General features: G+C 40.7%; 1 protein-coding gene across 3 annotated transcripts in view; it reads right to left on the bottom strand.

The window, feature by feature from the left end:
• Window positions 1-26,384, bottom strand: part of LOC147339562 (multiple epidermal growth factor-like domains protein 11) — a 255,538-nt gene that overhangs the window by 64,065 nt on the left and 165,089 nt on the right. For all 3 annotated transcript variants that reach the window (XM_086296014.1, XM_086296003.1, XM_086296023.1), the window contains exons 7-9: window positions 19,931-20,177; window positions 16,935-17,055; window positions 15,409-15,545 (exon numbers count right to left, since the gene is read on the bottom strand). In XM_086296014.1, coding sequence (XP_086152140.1) covers window positions 15,409-15,545; window positions 16,935-17,055; window positions 19,931-20,177 — 505 coding nt within the window. The remainder of the gene's footprint in view (window positions 1-15,408; window positions 15,546-16,934; window positions 17,056-19,930; window positions 20,178-26,384) is intronic.

Here is a 26,384-nt window from a genome sequence, read left to right as displayed (position 1 = left end):
CCTACGATAGCCGTAATGCTCCGACAATCCATCGAGCGGTGCGGCTTTGTAGCTTAGCAAAGTCGCCGTGCACATAAAACCGTTTCGAGGTCAGTAAACACAACCAGAGTTCATACATAAGGCACACGGGATTATAAGGGGCTCTGTCGACTTTCAGAAAATTCAAAGGATTGATTTTAAGTGTGCCGTATTTTCCAAACAACACGGTAATAACGACGGCCCGCTAGCATGCGCTACCAAAAATTGTGCTTTGTTGTGTATCTGACGGATGAAAGCGAAACCAGTTCCAGACCACTGAAGCTGCAGCATTTTTACAAACCAGTTCTGGTTCATCCGTTTCATTCAACGATCCGCTCTCGCTCTTCTCTTTCTGCGTCGCTGCCTTGTGTGTATGTAAACACAGGCACTGCGCATGCACGTTTTACCCATATTCTATCGCCATATTTCATTTTCTTATCGTTGCCCAAAATTACACCGGTATTACTGTGAACGGTGTGATATAGCCCAGCCCTAGTTCCAGCTCCCGTTTTTGCTCAATGACAACTCGTACTTTTCCTTTTTCTCCCTCCTCGCGCTCACAGACACATAACGTGTATGGCAGTCCATTCTCCCTGCAGCACAGACTACACTGCCTATGATGCTATATTCTTTAGAGCTATACCTGTAGCATTAGTCATTACAAGAAGTGTTTGTGAACTAAAAATCAAGAATGTGGGATACTGTTTGTCCATGCGCGGACGGGGGGGCGAACATTTTTCTTGTAAAACAAAGGGGGGCCCAGCAAAAACAGTTTGGGAACCACTGCTTTAAACAAACAAAATGCCAGCACTCACTGAGTGTTTACTTTTAAGCGACATGAATACGTTTCAGCTATAGCTGTCATCAGTGCAAGTGAAGAGTTGTATTCCGTGATTTAAACAGCCCAGCGCTGCTCCTGACGGAGGGAAAACCAACCCTGCAGGGAGACCTACCTCGGCACTTGTGCAGGTGAAGCCAAAGGGAAGATTTGCTTCATCATATTTTCTAGTCTTTGTCTTAGAATGAAGTTGGTTTGGAAACATATTCAGCGATGCTTCATCTCCTACTTTGCATTTCTGTGGGTGCCCTGTGCTAGCAGTGTCCAAGTGTTTTGTTTTTTTCCCCCCTTTTCATACCGCGCCCCCCCTGCAATGGCTCTGCGCCCCCCTAGGGGGCGGGCCCCACACTTTGGGAAGGCCTGGTTTAAAGGATGGATAAGGGTATAAGATATAGAGTTAAGCACACAGCTTTTTGTATAATATCAAAATGGATCAAGTCGAAAACGCTGTCTCAGATGTAATCACTACAACTCTGCTTTATAGTCTCAACTTTCAATAAATGATTACTGTATGTGATTATGGCAGGGGAAACTCTTCTTATGATTCTAAAAGCCTTTCACAAGGTCTATAAAAGTATGTCTGCTTTTATAAACCTTGAGAAAGGAAGTGAACTCCAGTTGCTCTTAATAGTTAACTTCCATGTTTCTCATGTTCTTCAGTGTGTAATTGAATAGGAGTATATTACAAGCAACTAGTAAAAAGTCTGGACAAAAGATCAAGTATCTTGGAATTTAAAATAATGGTGCACAAAACCTTGTGGGGGGAAAAAAAGCCAGGTATTCTAACTAAGGCTACGTTCACACTGCAGGTCTTAATGCTCAATTCTGATTTTTTGATCAAAGCCGATTTTTTTGTCTCCTCGTTCACACTACAAATAAAATGCGACAGCAAACGCGCTCTAGTGTGAACGCTCAAAGCGGCCCGCATGCGCAAAAGAAGACGTCACACACAACGCGCTCTGTTTAGACCCAGAGCAAACAGTATTGTTTGACTGATGGCCTTAATATAAAGACTTCGGACTTTACGTTTCCCAATTTTTGCTTTAAGTTATTTTGTTATTTACATAATAATGTAAATAACCTAATAATGATCCTTATTGCTGTTTTAGAGGAGCGGTGCTTCAAAGGATAGTTGCAGATTTCTGTCAGAATCTGCAGATTATACAGTACAAATAAAATGTTCACGTTTCTCCAACGTTGTCTTCCCAACAGTTTCACTGATATCTACACGGGATGGCCAGAGAAGCGTTCGCGATGTCTTCTCTGGCGCTGATAATTGGCGTCTGTCTTGTGTCGGTGACGTAAAAGACGGATTTAATGCGACCTGACCTTTCACACAGCAGTCGCTTTCTGAAACATCGGATATGTATCGGATTCAGTACCACATACGAAAGTGACCCAGATCGGATTTGAAAATATCGGATTTGTGCCGTTCACACTGTCATACCATGATCGGATAGATGGGTCGCATAGGGTCAAAAAAATCGGATTTGATGCGCTTTCGCCTGCAGTGTGAACGTAGCCTATGATACACTGTTGAAGGTAAGAACACTTTAAACAGTATTTAAATAGATTTGCAGACTCAATCTTTTAGCAGTTTTTATATGTATGAAGCTACAAGTATCGCAGTCTGAATACGACACCCCTGTAATAAAGCCTCCCTTTACAAACGGTTTTATTGCATTCTGTTTTAGAGAGTTGTTAATTAAACCAAAAACCTTATATTTAATAACTATAAATATACTCTATATATTTATATTTATTTATATTTACTCTATAACTATAAATATGAACACATGACGTTCTAGCAGGACAGCTGTACAGTACTGGAGACAGACCTCATAACCTGCTAGCTAAAGATGGCGTGCTTTCATGTTCGTGCTTTCAAGTGTTCAGTGCTTTGTCTCAGTTTTGCATAGAAGTGCCGATGAATATCCAAGAACTACGGCAGATGCTCAGCTACTGTAGTCTCGAGAAAAGGCACAACTTGGTACATTGATGGAAACCCCAAATTGATTTGTAGTCCAAACTAAGTTTTAATATTTTATACATTTAAAGTTCAAATTTATACATTTGCACTGCAGTTTTATATTTTTAAACCTGTATTTGTGCAATGATTCTGAGCTAGAAAAAGAACACTTAAAAGTCCAGTGTTTCCTCTGCAGGTTTGTAGGGTTTCCTTTTAATCATTTGCTAAATACTAACATTCACAAACTACAGGATATAGCTTTCAGATGAGGTGCCATACAATAGTTTTGGCATTGCACTTTTTCTGCAAAATTCTACAAAAAAGGTTTTAATGCAACAGAAATAACAATGCCGTCCAAGACAGGTTGCTGGTGAACTGGTGGATATTAAGAGATTAACAGCCATAAAGTAATTAAATTGTTGTTTAGAATAATAATGTCCAGAATACTCACTATACCCTGAGTTATAACTTAAGCAAAGAATTGTCAGTCTGGCTTTTACTAATATAAATAAAAACTGAATGGCACTACTCTCAAAGAGAGTGTTCAGAGCTCCAACATCAGAATCACTCACACCATACGAAGGTCAACAAACTTCATCATAAGACCCTGAGTGGTGCGCTCAAGGTGAATCTTTCAAAGTAACTGAATGGACTCTAATAAGAGTGAACTGTATAGAAAATTCTATAAGCCGAGTCAAGGCTGAATTTAGACCTGCTGCATCATTCTTAACACGTCTACAAGTTGAAACCATTAAGAAACAGACAAATCACTCAATTAAAATGGCTCAGTGAGGATTTCTGTTTAGTGTCACGTTTAAATCATGCCGACTTCCTCAGGACTGTTATCTTGGCTAATTCCATTAGAACGTGGAATGGCTGGGAGAGAACTCAATCTAGGAATTATTCCATGTAGGCTAATTCACCTGTCTGGGGCCTAAATGAATGGAGGTAATTTGGCTCAATTGAGAGTAATGACAGAGAGGGTGAGAGGGAAAGAAAGACGGACAGGGTGGAAGCAGGAGAGAAAGGATAATTAAAGCAGAAATAACGAGTGGGAACGATTCAGAGCTGACCAACGGCAGATGAGGGTGCAAAAAGTCTTTTTCAAATAACAGACTCAGAAATTATGACGCTAATAAAGAAGAAAACTATTTAAAATGACTTGTTGTTCAAATGTGCCTCTTGTGGTGATTGTGCTTAAACAAACGTGGAAAAGTGTAGCAGTCTGAGTATTTGGGAGCAAGTGGATAAAGGCAGAAATTGCACAAGTATTTTCTAATTTACACTATGTGGAGTAATTTCTTACCACTGACTTCATTTTTTTATATCAGTATTATTTTGCCCTCACTGCGCAGACAGCACAGAAACAAAAATCACAGCTCAAACGCTGGAATCACGTCGTAGACACCTCATAACTAATGTGCAATTAGAAATCATTGTGTGTGTTTGCAACTTATGATATCGTGTTGCCTTTTGTTCATTTCTTTTTAAAGGCCACTATAGGTTTCTTGGTAGGGTATCATTGTAAGGTCTCTACCTTCCACTATAAAGCACCTTTGGGTGACTGATGTTGTGATTTGGCGCTATATACTGTAAATACAACTGAATTGAACCCACAATCTATTTTTGGATTTTATGAATCAGTGTGGTTTTCTAAACTAAAACTGCAGCAATAAACATCAGTTTCAAGTGCAGGCAGCTCGTTCTGTCACTGTGAATACTGATAGTGTTTTCGGGCTCTGACACAGAGTTTTAGTTTTGGTTTGGGAACCGGTGACAGCTGATGGAAGAGCAAGGATTGTTTTGGTTATGATTTCTCAGGAAAAAGTAAACGTGGCAAAAATGGCTGAGAAATAAAACAGTCTTGATAATTATCACAAAAAAGTCCTCTAATAATAATGATAAAAGCAGCATGATGGGAAGCCAGCCCTGCTCTTACTTCCACACCCTTACACTGCACCTCTCACTTTGTAAAAGACAAAAATATATATACACAGTTGCACAAGTGATGGCTTATGCAGTGAGGTAACCATGGGAACTGCCTGCTAAACTTTGATCATTTTTGTCCTCTGTAAAACAAGCTGTCCAACTTTTAAAATGTTGTTAAAATCATATGTAAAAACATTTATTTCAGGATGTTTCTACCAGAAGTGTTCTACAATCTATTAGTCATTGGGTGCACTATAGTTTTACACACACTGCAAAAACACCATCTCAACTGCAAATCATGGTGGCAGGAACATCTTCTGAGGCTGACCTCACAATAACTGAGGGAACGATATATTCCATACCGAAAATACAGGATTAGCTAAGTCAGAGAACCTGAATAGGGCTGTTCATTTCATTAATTCCATTTTGAAGGTAAAATGTTCAAAAATTCTTGTTCATTTCTTTTGAAAGTATCAAAAGCAGCAAAAGAAAATGCTCAGTAGAGTTTGCTGTTGGTAAATTACTGGCTGTTAATTACAGAATGCAACTAAGTAAGTTCCCATTTGTGCTCCATTCCAAAATTGTCTCATCCTATGAATACCACCCCACAGGGAGGTCATCCATACCATTTTCTCTGGGAAAATGTTATCCTCCATACATACATTCAAACATCCATCTTCTGTTGTTTATCCAGGTCCAGATCATGTGGGCAGCAGTCTAAGCAGAGACTTCTCAACGTTCCTTTGCTGGCCACCTCCTCCATTTTCCAGATGTAACTTCTCCAGCATCCTGGGTCTGGCCTGGGGCTTTCTCCCAGTTTCTCCCATGCCTGAACCACCTCAGCTGGCTCCTTTTGATGTGGAGGAGTAGTAGCCCAACAAGCCCCTCCCAAATACCAAGCTCCCTATTCTATCTCTATGGCTAAGTCTAGCCATATGCAGTCTAGCCTGCATAGGAAATTTCAGTCACCACCCATTATTCAGCTCTCTCTTCACTGGTATAGCATTTGTCCCACTGCTGTCACTCCACCAATCCTTCAGATCCCCACTCCTTCACTCACGAAGAAGACCCCAAGATATTTAAACTCCTCCACTTGCTATGCACTCCAGCGCATTGCTATGGACAGAATCGGTAACAAAGGCCAGCCCTGGCAGAATCCAACACCCACCAAGAACTAGTCTTACTTATTACCAGCAATTTAGACCAATCTTTCGTAATGGTTGTACAGGAAACGGCTAGGCCACAAAAACGGACCTAACACCTCTTTGGTATTTGATCAAACTTTAAAAAACACATGTAGACTGATTGGACAAATTCCCAATTAACCTCTAATATCCACAATCTCCTGATTGTGGATATTAGAGGTCCAACTAACAGGCTTATTCTCCTCTTCAGCTCCCTGGCATATCCAACCTGATGGTTTCCACCATCTGGTTCAGGTTTATTTTGTCATGACCACTGACCACCTTGCAGACAACTTCACACAACCACTCCAGCAATTGAGGTGCATAATATAGTCCATTTAGACTCAATGTTCTCAACCTTCCTCTGTTGAAGGACAGTCCAGCAACCTCTCCTGCCACCTAATCAAACTCATTACTAAGTGATGATCAGTTGATAGCTCTGCTTCTCTCTTCACCTGGAGGTCCAGAACATGTGGCTGCAGATCTGATGATAAATTTACAAAATCAATCATTGATCTGCAGCCCAAGGTTCCCTGGTGACATGTACACTTATGTTTGAATGTGGTGTTTATTATGGATAAGCAAACTGCCCTTAGCACAGAAGTCAAAGAATAAAACACCTCTTTTAAAATGTACAAATGTAAAATTCAAAAAACAGAGAGTACAGTCCAAAAGTCTTTAGCCACCCCCTATTTCGTTATATTTTTCCTGGAAAATGGGAAGTAGGTGCAGTAATTTATTGAAATTGCAAACATACACTACCAGTCAAACGTTTTGACACACTTTCTCATTTAATGGTTTTTCTTTCTGTCTTTTTTTTTTACTGCTTTCTACATTGTAGATACAAACTATGTGAAAAAAGATTTATGGAATTATGTAGCAAAGAAAAGATATATAACTCTAGCCGCCCTTTGCTTTGCTGAAAGAGCTGCAAACCCTCGGCCTTCTCCCAGTGAGCTTCATGATGTACCGGTAGTCACCTGAAATGGTTTTCACGTCACAGGTGTGGCTTGTCACAGCTCATTTGTGGAATATCTTGCCTTCTTAATGGGGTTGGGACCATCAGTTGTGCTGTACAGAAGTCAGTTTGAGTTAGCTGACAGCTCTATTTAACAACTGTTAGAATTCATATTATGAAATGACAGTCAGTCTGCAAAATCAAAGTAATCGAAGCAAAGGGCGGCTATTTTGAAGAATCTAAAACATGTTTTGAGTTATTTCACTTTTTTGTTTACTTCATAATTCCATGTGTTCATTCATAGTTTTGATGCCTTCACTGAGAATCCACAATGTCAATAATCATGAAAATAAATAAAAAACATTTAATGAGAAGGTGTGTCCAAACTTTTAACTGGTAGTGTACATAGAACTAGAGTATATAAGGCACAGTTTTTATAATTCTATAAAGCTTGAAAATCAATACTTCATATGAAAAAACGATGACACAGCCTGAATTCTCTTAGGCGAGCTTTCTTGTAATGTCTCTTTGGAGATTAATATCTAAATTTCAGGAGCAGGACCACACCTCCAAACGCACTCCTTCCGGTTCTCATCTATATGTGTTCCCCCAGTTCACTAAGCTGTTCATTCTCTCTTCCACAGCATGTCTTTATCCTGTCTTCCTTCTCTCACCCCAACTAATCACAACAGATGGCCCCGCCCCTCCCTGAGCCTGGTTCTGCTGGAGGTTTCTTCCTGTTAAAAGGGAGTTTTTCCTTCCCACTGTCGCCAAAGTGCTGCTCATAGGGGGTGATATGATTGTTGGGTTTTTCTCTGTATGTATTATTGTCGGGTCTACCTTACAATATAAAGCACTTTGAGGCGACCTTTGTTGTGATTTGCTGCTGTATAAATAACATTAAATTGAATTAAAATGCTATCAAACCCCAAATGAGGAAGTGGGCCCAGCTAGTGAAAAGCAGTCTTTGGAAATAGACCTACAGGTTTCTCGACAAATCTTCCCAAGCTCTTCTTAAGATGTTGAGTGTCTTTTTCTTTTTTTCCATTCTGATCCAACACTGTTCTGTTAATATTAAAGTCCGCGATGTGGGGAGATCAGTCGAAGACTGGCTGGAGTATTTTGTGTGTTTTTCAATCTAGATTTGCTTTTATGACATTGGCAGTTTGTATAGAACCATTGTCATTGACACAATTGACTAACCGCAAGCTATGCCAGAGCCTCCACTACGTTTTACAGATGACTGTAGAGACCTTTCTTGTAGTGTTTCCTGACTTTCTGCACATACTGAAGATGCTCTGCACCAAGAATTTCAGCTTTAGATTCATCATTGATTCATCATCAATAAGATTTGTTGCAACTGATTTTCAGTCCAGTCCTTGTGTAATTTGGCATACCTCAGCCCTTTCTCTCTGTTTTCTTCCTGAAGAATGGATTCTTGCCAGCCACTGTTCCATTTGGAAGCCTCATTTCTGATGAGGCTTCAACAAACAAACTGAAAGGCCAGATGTATCGGTCAAAAGGCTTCTATCAGGTCCTTGCTGCATTTATTACAGATGGTAGATCAATTTCAATTTCTTAACGACACGACTTTCAGATTCCATTCATCTGCTGTAGATGCTTTTTTTTCACCACTTGGGTATGTTGCTGAGTGGTGGTACGGTGATTAGCACTATTGCATCAGATCAAGAAAGTCCTAGTTCAACTTCACCACCTTACCTGGGCCTTTCTGTGTGGAGTTTGCATGTTCTCCATGTGTTTTTGTGGGTTCTCTCCAGATGCTCCGGCTTTCTCCCACAGTCTAAAGATATGTGGGGTTCGGTTAAGTAATGATTCTAAATTGTCCATAGGTGTGAATGTGAATGGTTGTCTCTTTCTACGTGTTAACCCTGCGACAGGGCGTATCCTGCCTCTCGCCCTATGGTACCTGGGATAGGCTCCAGCCACCCTGCGACCCTGCCAAGGATAAGTGGAACAGCATGGAATTATTATTATTGTAATGAAATATAATTAATGACACCCAGTTACTTCAATCAGAGATCACTAAAGTAAATTGGTGTGTAACATTACTAAACCAATGTCTGACTCTGTAGTTTTCTCTGGTACCCATCCCCCACCAATTGGACCAGAAGTGACATGTTTAGCTGCATGTTCTCCTTAAATTGCTGGCTGTCTAAGAGACTGGGTCTGCTCCTAGACCACCAAAAGTTACCAAAAAACATTTTAAAAATAAAAAAATCACAAAGAAAGAACAATAATTATCCACAACTACACCAAAGAGTAAAGCAGTGAAATGCTGTTTATTAAACATTCTCTCTCTCCGTCTTAGTACACGAGTTAATAATTAATCAATAAATCGATTTCCTCTGCCTTACAGAAACCTGCTCACAGCAGGATGATTATGTTAATGACAGCAATCTTCCTCTGCAGCTTATAACCCAACCAAAGATGCAGAAAGTTTTAGTTCATTTGAAAGCCTGACAGGTAGCTGGACAACTCAAAAACAGTTTTATTTGCTGTTATCTATTGTCCATCTGGGCCTTACTCATCTGGGTGATTTCAACATCCATCTAGATACTAAAAATGACAGCCTTAACACAATTTAATCTATTATTAGACTCAGTTGACTCAAAAGTCATTTCTGTGCTTGTCCTGCTACATCTCACTGCAGCATAATATTTTAATACAATGATTAGAACATGCTATGGGTATTAAAGGTACTGCAATGCAGTGGGCTGAACCATATCTATCTATTAGACACCAATTTGTTCCTGTAAATAAATTGTCCTGTTTAAACACTCAGGTTAATTATAGAGTTCAGCATAGTTTTGTGCTGGGACCAATTCTGTTTACATTAAACTTGATTCCTTTAGGCAGGATCATTAGAAAACACAGCATACACTTTTACTGCTATACAGATGATACCCAACTTTATTTGTCCATGAAGCCAGATAACACAAACCAATTAGCTAAGCTTTATGTCTTTAAGACATAAAGAGTTGAATGACCTCAAGGTTTCTGCTTCTACATTCAGATAAAACTGAGATTGTTGTACTCTTAAAATCTTAAATCTTAAATGATAATGAAATGATGGGCCCAATGATAACCCTGAGAAAAGAAAATCGTGCGGTCTCATTGGAGTTATAAGATGTTTTTCAGTTTCCAACCATGGGGGATCTGGATCCAACCAATGTCTAATGTGCTGTATGGTAAAAGACCAATGATATAGTTTGGATTTTGGTACTAACCAACCTCCTTCTAGTCTTTGTTTGGGGCGATCGTGGCTCAAGAGTTGGCAGTTCGTCTTGTAATCGTAAGGTTGCCGGTTCGAGCTCCGACAGTCTCAGTTGTTGTGTCCTTGGGTAAGACACTTCACCCGTTGCCTACTGGTGGTGGTCAGAGGGCCCGGTGGCGCCAGTGTCCGGTAGCCTTGCATCTGTCAGTGCGCCCCAGGGTGGCTGTGGCTACAATGTAGCTTGCCGTGAATGGGTGGATGACTGAGTGTGCGCTTTGGGGTCCTTAGGGACTAGTAAAGCGCTATACAAATGCAGGCCTTTTTTTTTTTTTGTAGCACTGTCCACTCTATATGTGAACAGCTGTTATTCCATATAAATTACTTAAACAAAGAGTCAAGTTTTTTCCAGTAATCAACTGGGGGAGGTAAAGGAAGCACTGAACTTTTCTATTTTTTTAAATAGTAGAGTAATTGTTCTTAAAAGTAGAAGCTACAGAGGACACTATTTGAATACCTAAATAATTTATATTATATATATATATATATATATATATATATATATGATATATATATATATGATATATATATATATGATATATATATATGATATTTATATATGATATTTATATAAATAGTTGCACAATGTTGACATCTAATTGGATATTGAGAGTCTGAATTAAGCAACATAGGGGCAGATTGTGTGAGGTTGATTTTACAACCTGACAGTTTGCCAAAAGTACCTATGATGTTCAACAGTGTGGACAAGGACAACTGAAAAGCCAATATGTATACTAAGGTTTCATCAGGGTATAATGAAATATGGTGTATATCCTACAGTACAAAGTGTGTGGGGGGGGGGAGTTCTAAGGTTTGTATGGAGCAATTAAAATAAGTAGTGAGAGTGAGCATCCCCGTCTTGTTCCACCAGAGTATACTAAATATAGATGAGGAAAACTCTAATGCAGATACTAGCTGAAGGGTTAGCATATACATTTTTATCATCTTAATAAATTTGGGACCTTTCCATAAATATTTCCACTCCAATCGATCAAACACAAAGAAGCATCAAAGAAGAAAAGTCCAGTCTGAGACTGGGACCTTCTGGACTCACCGATAACATTATGTTGTCAGAAGACAATCTTCCTTTTGTAAAGCCTGTTTGATCACTGTGAAGCAGTTTGCCCAGCACTGTCTCAAGGCATGCAGCTAATATTTTGGCATATAGTTTAACAACTGCATTTATTAAGTAAATGGGTCGGTAATTACCACACTCCTCCAGCATTTCTAAAAGTGTCAAATATAACTCAGGAGGTTTTCCATCAATACCTGATAAACGACCTTTGTTGGTAAGTTCGAGGGCATAATGCAGTTCTCAGAGAATCTCAGGATTTTACGTGTTCTGGAGAATGAACTGGAAGGTGAATATTCTTAAAGAAAGCTTCTGTTTCCTCCTCAGATAGCGAGTATTCTCACAAATATAGCTGAGCAAAGAAAGTTTTACAGGTATCATCTCTGAAGGTGAGGTAAATATTTTTTTATATATTTCTATTATTATTATTATTATTTATATATATATATCTCACATTCTTTGCATTTTTTGTAATAAGTGCCATGGTCTCTGTGCTTCCCTGGCTGGCTCAATGCCAGGCCAGATGTTTCTATTATTATTGTGCCCTCTCTTTCTGTCTCTCTCCTCCGTCAGAGCTCTGGGCAGAGCTCATCTCGGGCTCCCGCCCTTGGCCCATGCACCTGGCCTAATTACTCACCTGCCGCTGATCTGCCTGATTAGCTGGCCACTATTTAAGATGGCGGTTCAGTGCTTCTTGTCACTCTGGACCTGTTCCCATTTCCTGATTATCTGAGAGTGGATTAGTGGCGAGGTGTGTGTGTGGACCTTTTTCCTTCCTTCCCACAGATCCCTGGAACCCCGGCCCGCTGCATGTTGTGTATATTGCACTTGGTGTTTCTGTAAATAAACTGTTGACTTTCATTTTGAAAAGAAACCTTGGTCTGCACTTGAGTGCGTTCAGTCCTGTGACAATAAGAGCAAAGCTGCTTCTCAAGAAACCGTTAACGACAGCCCATACAAAGAAACCTGAATAAGAAAAACTGCCAATATAAATATTGATGACTTCCTCCAGTTTATGGCTTAACTGGTCAAAAATTCTTTGTTCCCTAAAAGTGTAACATTAAATCTCCATATGTTCGGTTTACACTGGGTGGGGGAAAAGTTAAACTGACTAATAATTGGATTATGATCAAATGGACTTTTTGGGAGGATATTAGCTGATTGAACACACTGAACCAGTTTAGCAGAAGTAAGATTATAGTCTATACTTAAAGACATTTTGTGGGGTGCAGAATAAAAAGTAAATTCTTTAGTGGCTGGGTTCAATGATACAGTCTGAGCTGTTGTCTGTGAAGGTTCTCAGTCATCCAGGTCAGGGTAGTCTAAGGAGCCTGGAAAGAAAAGCGTCTGGACTTCTTTAAGTTGCTTGAAGACGTTTCACCTCTCATCCAAGAAGCTTCTTCAGTTCTAAGGTCAAATGGTGGAGAGTCCCAGATATAAACCCCGTGGGAGTTCAATTCAAGGTTCAAGGTTCAAGGTTCTTTATTTGTCACATGCATAGTTATACAAGTATAACACACAAAACACACGCAAAAATTGGGGGGGGGGGAGTTTCCCCCCAAGAGGGACAATGGACCCCCTAATGACCCTCTACCTCAGTGGTTCCCAAACATTTCCCCCCCACAGCTCCATTGCTGTTTATTTCACACCTCAAACATTTAATAAACAATTAAGCAAATACAAGTAATCTGCAATAAATTACAGGTAGCAAGAAAATAAACTACTAACTCTTTTACGCTGCGTCCGCACCTACACGGGTATTTATGAAAACGCAGCTGTTTCGTCCACGTAAACGGTGTTTCGAATCACCGAAAACTGAGATTTTTTAAACTCCTTTTTTGCGTTCACGTGTGGACGTCAAAGGTATGTGCCTTTTTCACGTCACGCTGTGCACCACGTTATTGTTTACCTGAGATGAATTGCAGAATGGCAGATAGAGACGAAATACTGTTAATCTATCTTCAGTTTTACACGCTTACATATAAACACGCAGTTGCTGTCCCTCCATTTACAAAGGCAGAGGCGTCACGATGTGATTATTTTACATGTAGTTGTTTTTTTCCTCTGTAATAATGTTCAACATTGCTGTCAATACATTTTTCAAAAAATGCCTCTCTGTGCAAAATGGGTTCAAAAACATAAACAGCTGTGGGATCCTGTTCATCCCTGATTTAGACAAATCGTGGCAGGATCAGCCTGATGTTATTTGTATCCCACTGTAACTTTACTCTATAAAGAGCTCACATCTCCAAAATGTCAGCAGTAGTTAGTCATTAACTACTCATTAACTAGTCATTTTTCACACATGGTTGTAGTGCTTTATTGATAGAAAGTGTGGTTGGTTTGTTTGATCTGTTGTACCAAGTGTGAAATAAATAAATAAATGAAATGAAATTACAACAAGTGTTTGTGAACTAAAAATCAAGAATGTGGGATACCCAGGGGGCGGGCTTCACACATTGGGAAGCTCTGCTCTACCTAATCACACGAGCCAAGGTGTGAAAACGGGTGTAGAACCCACTATGAAACCTACCACTGTGAGTGGGCATCAAGGCGTCTGGGAGGGATCTCAAAACTGGATTATAGATGGCAGAGAGTTGGTGTCGTAAACCCCGCCTCTGTTCAAAGATGGTCGCTCACAGTGGACATAGATGCTTCTTTCACTCCTCTTTCAAACCATCTGTCCTCTCTGTCCAAAATGTGAACATTGGTGAAACAAATAAGGTGTGAGGTACACTCCATGGTCCTTCTACGTCACAAACCATGAAGTTGGCTCACTTTAAAATGCACTCCTGTGTTTATTTTGTTTTTGATTTTCTTTTTTGTTGGCTTGAAATGAAATCTCTCTCCTGGTACTGCAGCTTACTGCAACGTCTGCATGAGTGTCCATTGCAGGCATTGAAGAGACAAAGCCTGAAATGGACACATTGGACAAATGGACACGCACACACACACCCAACCCACCGACTGACTCACTCACACATACCCACCCACCAATGACACAAAGACACCCATGCACACATATCAACCCCCTTTGAAGTGCACCCCACCCCCCACTTCCCTCCCATGCCAGCAGCAAATCCAGGCCATACCCAAGTCTTGGGGCTCACCTGCACGCTGCGTCAAAGCCAATCACAAAAATGGGACAAGACAAACTGCTCTGAGTCTAAGACAAGCTACAGCTAGCAACAATCGATAGGTGTTCACATATCCTTTCCCAGAGCCTGTCAACAGGCATACAAGACCATATAGCATGCATGTAGTTCTTCTAATGACTGTCTATACAGTGGGTGCATATGTTTGAGTATATGACGCCTATTTGGAACATCCTTTGTCATATATAGTGTGTTCTATGGAGAGCTTTGTATGCCACAAGTTGCTGTAGTAAGAGCACATTATGTTGAACATGGCAGCATGCATTGTTTGAAAAACGTTGTAGTTATGAATTTTCTCTGCTAGTTTACTGCTAGAAAGCTTTAAAGTTAATAAAAACGCCCTCAGTTCTTAATGGAAGCCCATTAGCCATTACAATTTGTTAACATTTCAGAATTAAAGCCCTTATTTTGATACAGAAAGTTATTCTGTTAAGCATGTCTGAGTCAAATCTTCCAAATAAAAATCCTTGAATAGTTACAGTAAAGGAATTGAATACTCTCACTTTGTTAAAGGAAAAGCATTTGATTGCTTATTGAAAATATTAAATACTTTCATACTATCCCCCTTAAACTTTTTTAGGCAAACTCTTTACCTCTAGAGAGCAACAGAACAAGTCCAACATTAGCATCAGTTCGTCCAATTTCTCTAGAAATACTTCTAACAACTAAAGACAGGAAGATGGTCATAGATTAATAAATGAAAACACTTTCTGAATGCTTCATTTATAATGGTTTATGCTGCGTATGACTAATATACGCACACAAAGAAACCTAAAAAAAACTCAGTCAAAGATAACTGTTAAAATTTGTATTGCCATACTGTAGTATTTGTATCTGGCCACTGTATTTACTGTTTATTGCATGTTGCTCATCATTGTTGCTCATGTTTTTCTCCCTCTGCTGGTCTTCAAATAAAATTTTTACGTGCAACCACCCAATTTCCCCGTGGAGTACAGTAAACTTTCATCTTACAACCATCATTTTAGGCTGTACCTTTCTCCAATGTAGCCAGCTGTGCACTGGCACTGACCGCTGATATGGTCACATAGCCCTCCGTTACGACACGTGCACTCCTGGGAGCAATTAATGCCAAAAGATCCAAATGGACATGGCTGGGCACACACTGGACCCTGATGGAGAAGAATATATCACGTTTACATGCGCATCAAACATGTCTCGGAAGGAAGCGACATATCAAACATATTAATTATTAGCAAATTAGGTAATGACAGTAATGTCAACAGTATCCAGTGAGCAGTTTCAAACTTCTCTAGTCCAAGAAAAACCCTTGGTTCATGTTTATGGCCTGGATTTAAACTTGAATTTATGGAAAAAAAACCTCAAATTAATTTAAACTAAGACAAATAGTTTAATATATGCAACTTTACATTTCACAATTCTTTAAAGGTAGATTCTGTTATTTGAAAAACTAGGCTCTGATGTCTCATTTTTTCCATCTAAAGTAAAACAAGGAGCAAAAATCTCTGGAATCAGTCCAATAAATAGTAAGCAAGACTGTTATGACTGGATACCTGCAATGTAATCCCATGTGGTAACTACCCACTTCAAAGTAAAAGTACTTGGTGTCTGACAATGTGATGCAAACGACGACGTGACTAAGAGAAATGTCATGGGAGGTGAGCTGTTGCAGGAAGACATTAGTGTAAAATAGACAGATATATTACAGCCTACGCTCACTCCCAGAGCTTCACATATTGCAGGACAAAATACTGACTCTGGTTGACATATTTGTAATGTGAATATTTACCCCGGGATAAAAACAGGCTGCTGCATGGAAATCATAGCTTAATGTTAATTGAAACTAACTAAATCAAACTAACTTGCAATAAGAAAATCTAGTTCCTAATTTAAAATGTGGCACAGTAAAGTGCAACACTTGGTAAAGCTTTCAAAGACTACTGTGGGGGCAGGAACAGACTAAAGCTGTGGGCAACTGTACCACAAATAGATGGAAACACTCCTGTTTTCAAGTTCAAGTTACAAGAAGAGAGGCTTGCTGCAGAATTAGTGAAGCTAAATGTTAATCTTACAATACAGCAAATAAATGAAACTAATTTACCTTGAAAACTTTCACAGACACAGTATTTCAGCTCAAGATAGGACCAATGCAGAACATTTATGTACTGCATTGGTCCCATGTTCAGAATAATTTAGGCCCAAATGGTAAAACAGAGCCTAGGACACAAAAATACCAGAATTTTCTGCTATTGTAACATTTCCCTGGCAGTTAATTCAGATAAAAACAAACAAACAAACAAACATTTGACCAAACTATTACAAAATGAAGAGTGTGACCCAGCAGCCAGTGCCACATGTTGAGAAAATGATGACTGATAAATTTTTGTCACTTAAAATGTGGCATGAAAAAAGTTTTTTAAGAAGGTATATTTTATAATACAGTATCATGGCACTTAACTGTTGCTAATCCTTAAATATTCTTTTCGGCAGATTAGTTGTATGATGCTTATCTGCTTTTGCATGTGTCATGAAGTCCTCACCATCCAGCCAGCAGGACAGGAACACTCCCCAGTGACATGGTGACATGTTCCACCGTTCTGACAGGGACAGTGATGCTCACACAGGGGGCCATGTTTACCTGGAGGACAAGGTTCCTCACAGCTGGAGGGACAGAAAGCAGGAAGAGGTGTTCGCGTCAAGCGGTGAAGCTTTTAATCACTGACAAAGCTCAAAGGTTCGACACAGACAAGTGGAAGGTTAATACAGCTACACTTTAGGTTACTTCAGTAACTTATGAAAGAGTTTATCAGAAGAGAATATAGAAGAGCACTAGAAGTAATTTCAACTGTTGTCACTCTGAAGAAAATATTTATATCAAAACTTACTAACAAACATCTGAGAAAATAATGTCTGCTTAATTCTTTCTTTTCAGTGGCAGGAATAAGCTGTGATATGTTTATAGACTTCCCAAATCATCATTATACCTGACAGCTTAATGGCAAATCCTAAAAAAGCTGGAAAGGGGAAATGAGAGCATATGATACAGATCGATTTAATGACATGGAACATGACAATTTATTTACAGTACGATGCGAGGCTTGAGGAAGCTCTCATTTTCTTTTCTTTTTTATTTTAAAGTGGTCTATAACAAAGATAACACAATCTGACAATTCAATTCAATTGTGAACAGTTGCCTCAAAGTGCTTTAAACTGTAAGGTAAAGACCCTACAATGACACAGAGAAAAGAGAGAAGGCAAACAATCACCAACAAGGTGATTCTCAAAGGGCTGCTGGCCAAAAATTATCTCAGCATTGTGTGCAATGTGTCCTTAAGAGACTGAGGAATCTGAACAAGTCAATGATAAAAGAAGAAATGGCAGGCCTAAAGATGAACAATAACTGAAAGTCATGTCCTCCAGAAATAGGAAACAATCCAATAACACAGGACCTGAGATGCAGCTGACCTGGATGAACCAGATACTGTTTGCCGAAGCCTCATCTGGTCTTAATGTAAGGATGACACATATCGGGTCTATGGCTGCAAACCCTTGGTCTTCTCTCAATGAGCTTCATGATGCAGTCCCCTGAAATGGTTTTCACTTCACAGCTGTGGCTTGTCAGGGTTCATTTGTGGAGTTTCTTGCCTTCCTAATGGGGTTGGGACCATCAGTTGTGTTGTGCAGAAGTCAGGTTGGTACACAGCTGACAGCTCTATTTGACAAATGCTAGAATTCATATTACGAAATGACAGTCAGTCTGAAAAATTGCAAAAACTTTGAATGTGTCTCCAAGTACAGTCACAAAAACCATCAAGAGCTACAATAAAAGTGGCTCACATGAGGACCGCCCCAGGAAAGGAAGACCAAGAGTCACTTCTGGTGCTGAGGTAACAGCACCTCAGACTAGAGCACAGATCAATGGCACACAGAGTTCCACTAGCAGACACATCTTTACATCAACTGTTCAGAGGAGACCGCGTGAAATTGAAACACTGAAAAATATCACTTTCTATTCAATGACCTAAGGAAAAGCAACAAGCAGAAGAGATTTGTTTGGGCCAAGAAACACAAGGAATGGACTTTAGACCAGTGGAAATCTGTGCTTTGGTCTGGTCCAAATTTGAGATCTTTGATTCCACCGATCGTGTCTTTGTGCGACGCCAAAAAAGTGACCAGATGATCTCTACACCCATGGTTCCCAACATGAAGCACCGAGGAGGTGTGATGGTGTGGGGGTGCTTTGCTGCTGACACTGTTGAGGATTTATTCAAAACTGGAGGCAAACTGAACCAGCATGGGTACCACAGCATCCTGCAGCAACATGCCATCGCATCCAGTTTGCGTTTAGTTGGACCATCATTTATTCTTCACCTCCGGGCTGTGTGAGGGCTATTTGACCAAGAAGGAGAGTGATGGAGTGCTGCCCGGCCTCCACAGTCACCTGACCTAAACCCAATGGAGATGGTTTGGGATGAGAGGGACCGCAGAGTGAAGGCAAAAGTGCCAACAAGAGCTCAGCATTTCTGGGAACTCCTTCAAGACTGTTGGAAAACCATTTCAGGTGACGACCTCATAAGATAAGATGACTCTTTTTTTTGTCATTGCACAGTCTTACTTACTACAATAGTTCAGTGAAATTGGAAACTGTCCCATATCAGCACAAGTCAACACAACAAAACACAACACAGTGGACTTTAAAGTGGCTTTAAAAAAAGTGCAAGAAAGGTACGGGCAAAAACAGTAAGTGAATGTTTATTGCACATTATTATTTTTCCCCCAAAAAGTCCAACGAAGTAGCCAATCAGGTCAGCTCGTAGCATTGCCCTGTTGTAAAATCTGTCCTCGAGTCTGTTTGTCTGCGACCTCAGCAGCATGAATCTCCTGCCAGATGGCAGCAGCTTCAACACCCGGTGTCCTGGCTGTGTACAGTCCAGTAGGATGCTGCATGCCCTTTTGAGACAGTGAGTGCTGTACAGGTCCTTCAGGGAGGGAAGAGGATGTCCAGTGATTTTTTTGGACCATATTAATGACCCCATGAAGTGCCTTTTTGTGTGCAATGGTGCAGCTGGAGAGAATCCATTGAGAGAATGCCAAGAGTGTGCAAAGCAGTAATCAAAGCAAAGGGTAGCTTTTTTGAAGAGTTATGTTTTGAGTTATTTCACACTTTCTTGTTTACCACATAATTCCATATGTGTTCATCCATAGTCTTGATGCCTTCAATGAGAATCGACAATGTAAATAGTCATGAAAATATATTAAATGGGAAGGTGTGCCCACACTTTTGATTGGTAGTGTAGATTGTAATGCTGCTACATAATTTTCTGCCCAAATTTGAAAGTATGGACACCAAAGCATTGTTTTTACGTTTAGACTAGACTGAAATAGAAATGTGTAGAAAATGTGGATATGTTATACTGCTTTGTATGCTAATATTTAGATTTGTAACTGTTTAAAAAAATCATACGCATTTAAAACAGCCAAATGCTGTTTGTCATATTGAAAGACATGCAGCCCTATTTAATGTTACTCAACTCACAAGGCCCCAGTGTATCCAGGTGCACAGAGGCACTCGCCAGTCTGGTGATGGCAGGTAGCGCCATTAAGGCACTGGCACTCCAGCAGGCAGTCTTTGCCATAGAATTTGGGGTCACAGGGCTCCTCACAGCGCCAGCCCTGGTAGCCATCAGTGCAGACACACGCTCCTGTGATTGGGTTACATTTGGCACCGTTGCGGCACTGACAGCGGTTACTGCAGTGTGGACCCCAAAAGTCACTCTCGCAGCCTGTAAAGAAAAGGGACTGGATGAATCATTAAACATTATTTAAAGCTATAAAGTGTGAAGCCACACAACGGATTATTTACTTGTGGTTTTAATTTCCAACAGCAAATTCACAATTGCAGTGAGGGGTCAGCCGTGAAGCAAGGAACCTACTGCACTCATGGTGTCACAGCTTTGTCAGTCTTACATGAAACACAACCTGAGCAACTGAGCTTTATTATAAACTGAGCAAAATTAAAAAACAAAACAAAAACAAAAACAAAAAAACACAAAACAGACCAACTCAGTAGTACAGAATAGGCCTAAAATAGTAAATAATAAAAACGTTTTTTGCCACTGTAAAGGTGGAAACTGGCCTGAAACAGCCACTTAGTGTGCTATAGCAACAGAAAAGTCTTGAACAGATAAACATGTTGTGTACTTTTGCAGGAAACTACCAGGACTGTGTTCTATTCTTAGTCACAGTGTGGTAGCAATGATAACATGGACTGAACCACCACTCACAACCACCAGCACTTTATACAGCCTCTGTAGAAATTATCCACATATCTCACTTATCTTAACTGCACTACTGTATAGCTCTGTGTAAATAATCATTCTGTACATACGATAATTTTTAACCCTACAACTGTTTATAACCTGCATAGTTCACATCTCTGTATAACTGTATATCTCATCTTCTGTATAGTTTTTTTTATTTCATATTTATATCCTGTACATAGCTTGTACTCACTACAGCCTGTACATACTTATAGTTATAGAATATTCACAACATACTTCATACCGTGTACATTATAACATACCATAATAGACCCATTTCTGTAATATACTCACATATCTATATTATAATATATATTGTAATATATCTATATCATGGCTAAAGCACTTCTGGATGGATGCAAACTGCATTTCGTTGCCCTGTACCTGTGACATGTGCAATGACAATAAAGTTGAATTCTATTCTATTCTATTTTCAATTTAAAAAAAATGCTGGAGAAACTACAATAGAAATTTCACTCTCACTTCACCTGAGATAATTATGTAGCATTCACTCGAAACACTAATCTTGGATATATAATATTGGAAAGTGCATGGATGATCACAAAAACCACAGTCCGCATATATCCAATCAGAAGCCCTGGGTAAATAAAGCTGTTTGTGCCAAGCTAAAAGTGCGGACCTCTGCCTTTAACTCCGGGGATGCTGATGCATATAAAGCAGCCAGGTACGACCTCCGAAAGTCCATAAAAAAGGCCAGAAAGGACTACAGGGACAAAATGGAGTCCAGCTACCACAGCTTTGACACCAGGCGACTGTGGGATGGACTGCGCTGCATCACTGACTACAAGAAGGTCAACACAGTCAGTGTTCAGCCCGCTGCATCTCTCGCAGACGAGCTCAACAACTTCTATGCCCGTTTTGACGCAGACAACAGAGAGCAGATCCTCTACCCTCAGGAGGACAGTGAGGCTGCAACTTTAACTCTGAAAACAGAAGCTGTGAGATGGACCTTTAAAAAGGTCAATCCTCACAAAGCTCCAGGACCGGACGGCATCCCAGGCCGGCTTCTCAGAGCATGCGCCAACCAGCTGGCAGAGGTGTTCACCAACATCTTCAACCTCTCCCTGAGGCAGTCAGTGGTCCCCACGTCCCTCAAAGCATCCACCATCATTCATGTTCCCAAAAAATCAGTGGTCTCCTGTCTGAATGACTACCGTCCTGTTGCACTGACATCCGTCATCATGAAGTGCCTGAAGCGGCTGGTCAAAGGTCATATCTGCTCCTCCCTCCCTGACACACTGGACCCTCTTCAGTTTGCCTATCGGACAAACAGAGCCACGGAGGATGCCATCGCCCTGGCAACGCACACCACCCTCACTCACCTGGAGAAAGGGAATACATATGCAAGGATGCTCTTCATCGACTACAGCTCGGCATTTAACACCATCATCCCCTCAAAACTTGCCACGAAGCTCGTCGACCTTGGGCTGGGAACACCGATCTGCAGATGGATTCTAAACTTCCTCACAAACAGGCCCCAGGTGGTGAGAGTTGGTAAGCACACCTCCTCACCACTCGTCCTAAACACAGGAACGCCACAGGGTTGTGTGCTTAGCCCCCTCCTATATTCCCTGTTCACACACGACTGTGTTGCTAAACAAGAGTCCAACATCATCATCAAGTTTGCGGATGACACAACCATCATGGGCCTCATCACAGGCAACGATGAGATGGCCTATAGAGAGGAGGTGATGGGGCTGTACGAGTGGTGCCTGGAAAATAACCTGACTCTCAACATCAGCAAAACTAGAGAAATGATAGTGGACTACCGGAAACGACCAGTCAGAGAACACCAGCCCATCCACATCAACGGTGTCAAGGTCGAAAGGGTCAGCAGCTTCAAGTTCCTTGGAGTTAATTACTTAGTTACTTTTTAAAAACACGATTTACAACCTGAGTAGGTGATAAAGTGATAGATCTTTCAGCCCAATTCTACTTTTTCTACATAATCCATCATACAAAATGTAATCAAATGGAAAAGTCTCTTTTTTAAACTTGTTTTATTAGTTTTAATCTTTTAACTTCATGCATCAAGCAAAAATGTAATTATATGCAACATTCTCTGAGTTGAATAAATTAGTTTAACATTTAAACCTATTTTCTGCACATTCCAGCACATAAAATAAAATATTTTTTGTGTTTACACTCAGTCTTTCAAATAGATGCAAGTAAAACACAGCAGAAAATAAATAAAGTCAAAGACTCAGCGGTCCTGTTGCTCTATTTTCACCTGTAAAGCAGGAGTGGGGCAGGCGGAGGTTTACCCTGGTGCAGGTGTGCCGCGGTCAGTGGAAGAATCCGCGAGTTTCTCTGTGAGTTTCCCATTACGTCGTAGCTACTCGGTGCTTGTTGGAAGTTTAGGGGTTTTTTCGCTGTAAAAAGAAGTTTTCTTCCCACGCACAGCGGACACTAATGTTTTTGTCACTTTTTATGGAATCAAACTCAAAGTAAGGTCAGTACTTCCACGCTTTAAACGCTGCACGCTCATACTCTCTCTGCACTCGATATGTGATGCACTGTTGATCTGCACACAGCTGTTGTCACTAACGGCGCACTCGCTTACGTCACTGTCATGAGACATTCTCGCAAAAAATCACGGTTTTAGTAACGCAGTAACGCAGCGTTCCTACGGGAAAGTAACGGTAATCTAATTACCGTTTTTACAATAGTAATCCCTTACTTTACTCGTTACTTGAAGAAAGTAATCAGATTACAGCCCATCTCTGATTAACACATGAGTAAGCGTACCAACAGATAATGATTTGGTCCCCTGCTGAATTTAAAATTTGCTCACTTACTAAGAAATGAAGAGTCCCTAATTGACTTCTTTGGGCACTTTGGAACACCATACAACAAACTGGCACAGAAGACCACTCCCTAACAGGTAAATAGGTAATGTGTCTGACCCCAGATACTGTGAAAAGGACCCTCTGCAGGATTAACCACGTAAGACAGGTGGAACAGACAACATATCAAACACCATCTCCGCTGCTCTCCATTCTGCCCTCACCCACCTGAATACAAAGAACTCTCATGTGCAGATGGTGTTTCAGTTTCAGTTCAGCATTCAACACAATCATTTGGATTGTGACTCAAAACCAAGACAATAACACCTTCAAGACCATCACACTGAGCACTGGTCTCAACAAGGGTGTGTGCTCACTGTTCTTCACGCTACTGGCTCATGACTGTGTATCAACCTACAGCACCAGTCCCACTGTCAGCTTTGCAGACAGTGGGACTGGGATGTTTTTACCATAAACAATGATGAAGCCAACAACAGGAATGAGGGGAGCCATCTGGTCAACCGTTATAGAAACAATAATCACTTTAAATCAAGGCAGTTAATTCAAGCACCAAATTCCTGGGATTGCATATCCTGAGGACCTCTCCTAGTTCGATGACACCACTGACCAAAAACGCTTAAACTCACCTCTGCTAAAAAAAACTATGTCAATGTAAATGAGATATATACTTTGTTGCCTGATTTGAATAAATAAAAAAAAAAATTAAAAAAACTCACCTCTGCTTCCTATGTGAATTGAGAAGCGCACGAGTCCCACCTCCCACTATTCTACTGGGGAACCACTGAGAGGGTTCTTACTGGCTTATCACTGTGTGGTACGGAGCCTGCACAACCTCCTGCCAGAAGACATCATCGGTGACCCTTTTCCTTTTGATATGGACATTTTTACCGTCTGCCTCACCCATAGAGCCATCAGCAGCTCATCCCTCGCAGTCCTTCCTCAGTCTCCTGCCTTCGGGGAGCAAGTACCACAGCCTCTAGGCTCGTTCCACTAGACTGTTGAACAGCTTTATTCACCAAGTGATCAGGAGAAGCTGTGCTCACAAGCAGCATCATTTATTTATATTATGTATATTATTTATATGTATAGTACAGGGCAGCACAGTGGTGTGGCTAGCACTGCTGGATCACAACAAGATGGTCTTGGATTATATTCCAACATCTGGCTAGGACCTTGGGTTTGCATATTCTCCCCATGTTTATATGGGCTCTCTCTGTGTACTCCAAAACATGCAAATAGTGTGATTAGGTTAATTGGTGAGTCTAGATTGCCCATTGGTGTGAAGGGGTATGAATAGCTGTCTGACTGTACAAGGTGTACAGTACCCTGCCTCAGCTGGAAAAGCCTCCAGCTCCCCCCTGATCTTGAAATGGATAAGCGTAAGAGAATGACTTGATGTATGGACATATATTATATGTCCATGTACATATGTTACTGTGTCATGTTACTATATTTGCACTATTGTACATATGCTTGATTTTTTTTTAAAGATATTCCTTTTAGTGTCTTTTAATACTATGTTGAGACAAAAAGAGTCCAGGGATTCCCTTGTATGTCCAGTACTGTGAACTGATAATAAAGAAATAAAATCTTGACGCTTGGGTTTTCCAGTGAACATCCAAATGATGCAGAAAAGCCTTGGGAGAAAGGGCTATAAGCAAAATCGAGCTCTTTGACATTAGCTTGACCTGCTATGTTTGAAGGAAACAAAATGTATGACCCAAAGAACATCCTCGCAGTCAAGCATGGAGGTAGAAACATTATGCTTTGTGGCTATTTTTTTACAAAGGGTAGAGGTAGGGCTGTTCGATATAACGATACTGTGGGGCAAAAAAGTATTTAGTCAGCCACCGATTGTGCAAGTTCCCCCACTTAAAATGATGACAGAGGTCAGTAATTTGCACCAGAGGTACACTTCAACTGTGAGAGACAGAATGTGAAAAAAAAATCCATGAATCCACATGGTAGGATTTGTAAAGAATTTATTGGTAAATCAGGGTGGAAAATAAGTATTTGGTCAATAACAAAAATACAACTCAATACTTTGTAACATAACCTTTGTTGGCAATAACAGAGGTCAAACGTTTACTATAGGTCTTTACCAGGTTTGCACACACAGTAGCTGGTATTTTGGCCCATTCCTCCATGCAGATCTTCTCGAGAGCAGTGATGTTTTGGGGCTGTCGCCGAGCAACACGGACTTTCAACTCCCGCCACAGATTTTCTATGGGGTTGAGGTCTGGAGACTGGCCAGGCCACTCCAGGACTTTCAAATGCTTCTTACGGAGCCACTCCTTTGTTGCCCGGGCGGTGTGTTTTGGATCATTGTCATGTTGGAAGACCCAGCCTCGTTTCATCTTCAAAGTTCTCACTGATGGAAGGAGGTTTTGGCTCAAAATCTCACGATACATGGCCCCATTCATTCTGTCCTTAACACGGATCAGTCGTCCTGTCCCCTTGGCAGAAAAACAGCCCCATAGCATGATGTTTCCACCCCCATGCTTCACAGTAGGTATGGTGTTCTTGGGATGCAACTCAGTATTCTTCGTCCTCCAAACACGACGAGTTGAGTTTATACCAAAAAGTTCTACTTTGGTTTCATCTGACCACATGACATTCTCCCAATCCTCTGCTGTATCATCCATGTGCTCTCTGGCAAACTTCAGACGGGCCTGGACATGCACTGGCTTCAGCAGCGGAACACGTCTGGCACTGCGGGATTTGATTCCCTGCCGTTGTAGTGTGTTACTGATGGTGACCTTTGTTACTTTGGTCCCAGCTCTCTGCAGGTCATTCACCAGGTCCCCCCGTGTGGTTCTGGGATCTTTGCTCACCGTTCTCA

This window comes from Aulonocara sp. 'chitande type north' Nkhata Bay, linkage group LG1, assembly GCF_057382095.1.
Source record: "Aulonocara sp. 'chitande type north' Nkhata Bay isolate Kocher_YH1m ecotype deep benthic linkage group LG1, A_spYH_male_GT1.1, whole genome shotgun sequence".
NCBI classification, from domain to species: domain Eukaryota; kingdom Metazoa; phylum Chordata; class Actinopteri; order Cichliformes; family Cichlidae; genus Aulonocara; species Aulonocara sp. 'chitande type north' Nkhata Bay.
This window is presented reverse-complemented; position numbering and strand designations above follow the sequence as displayed.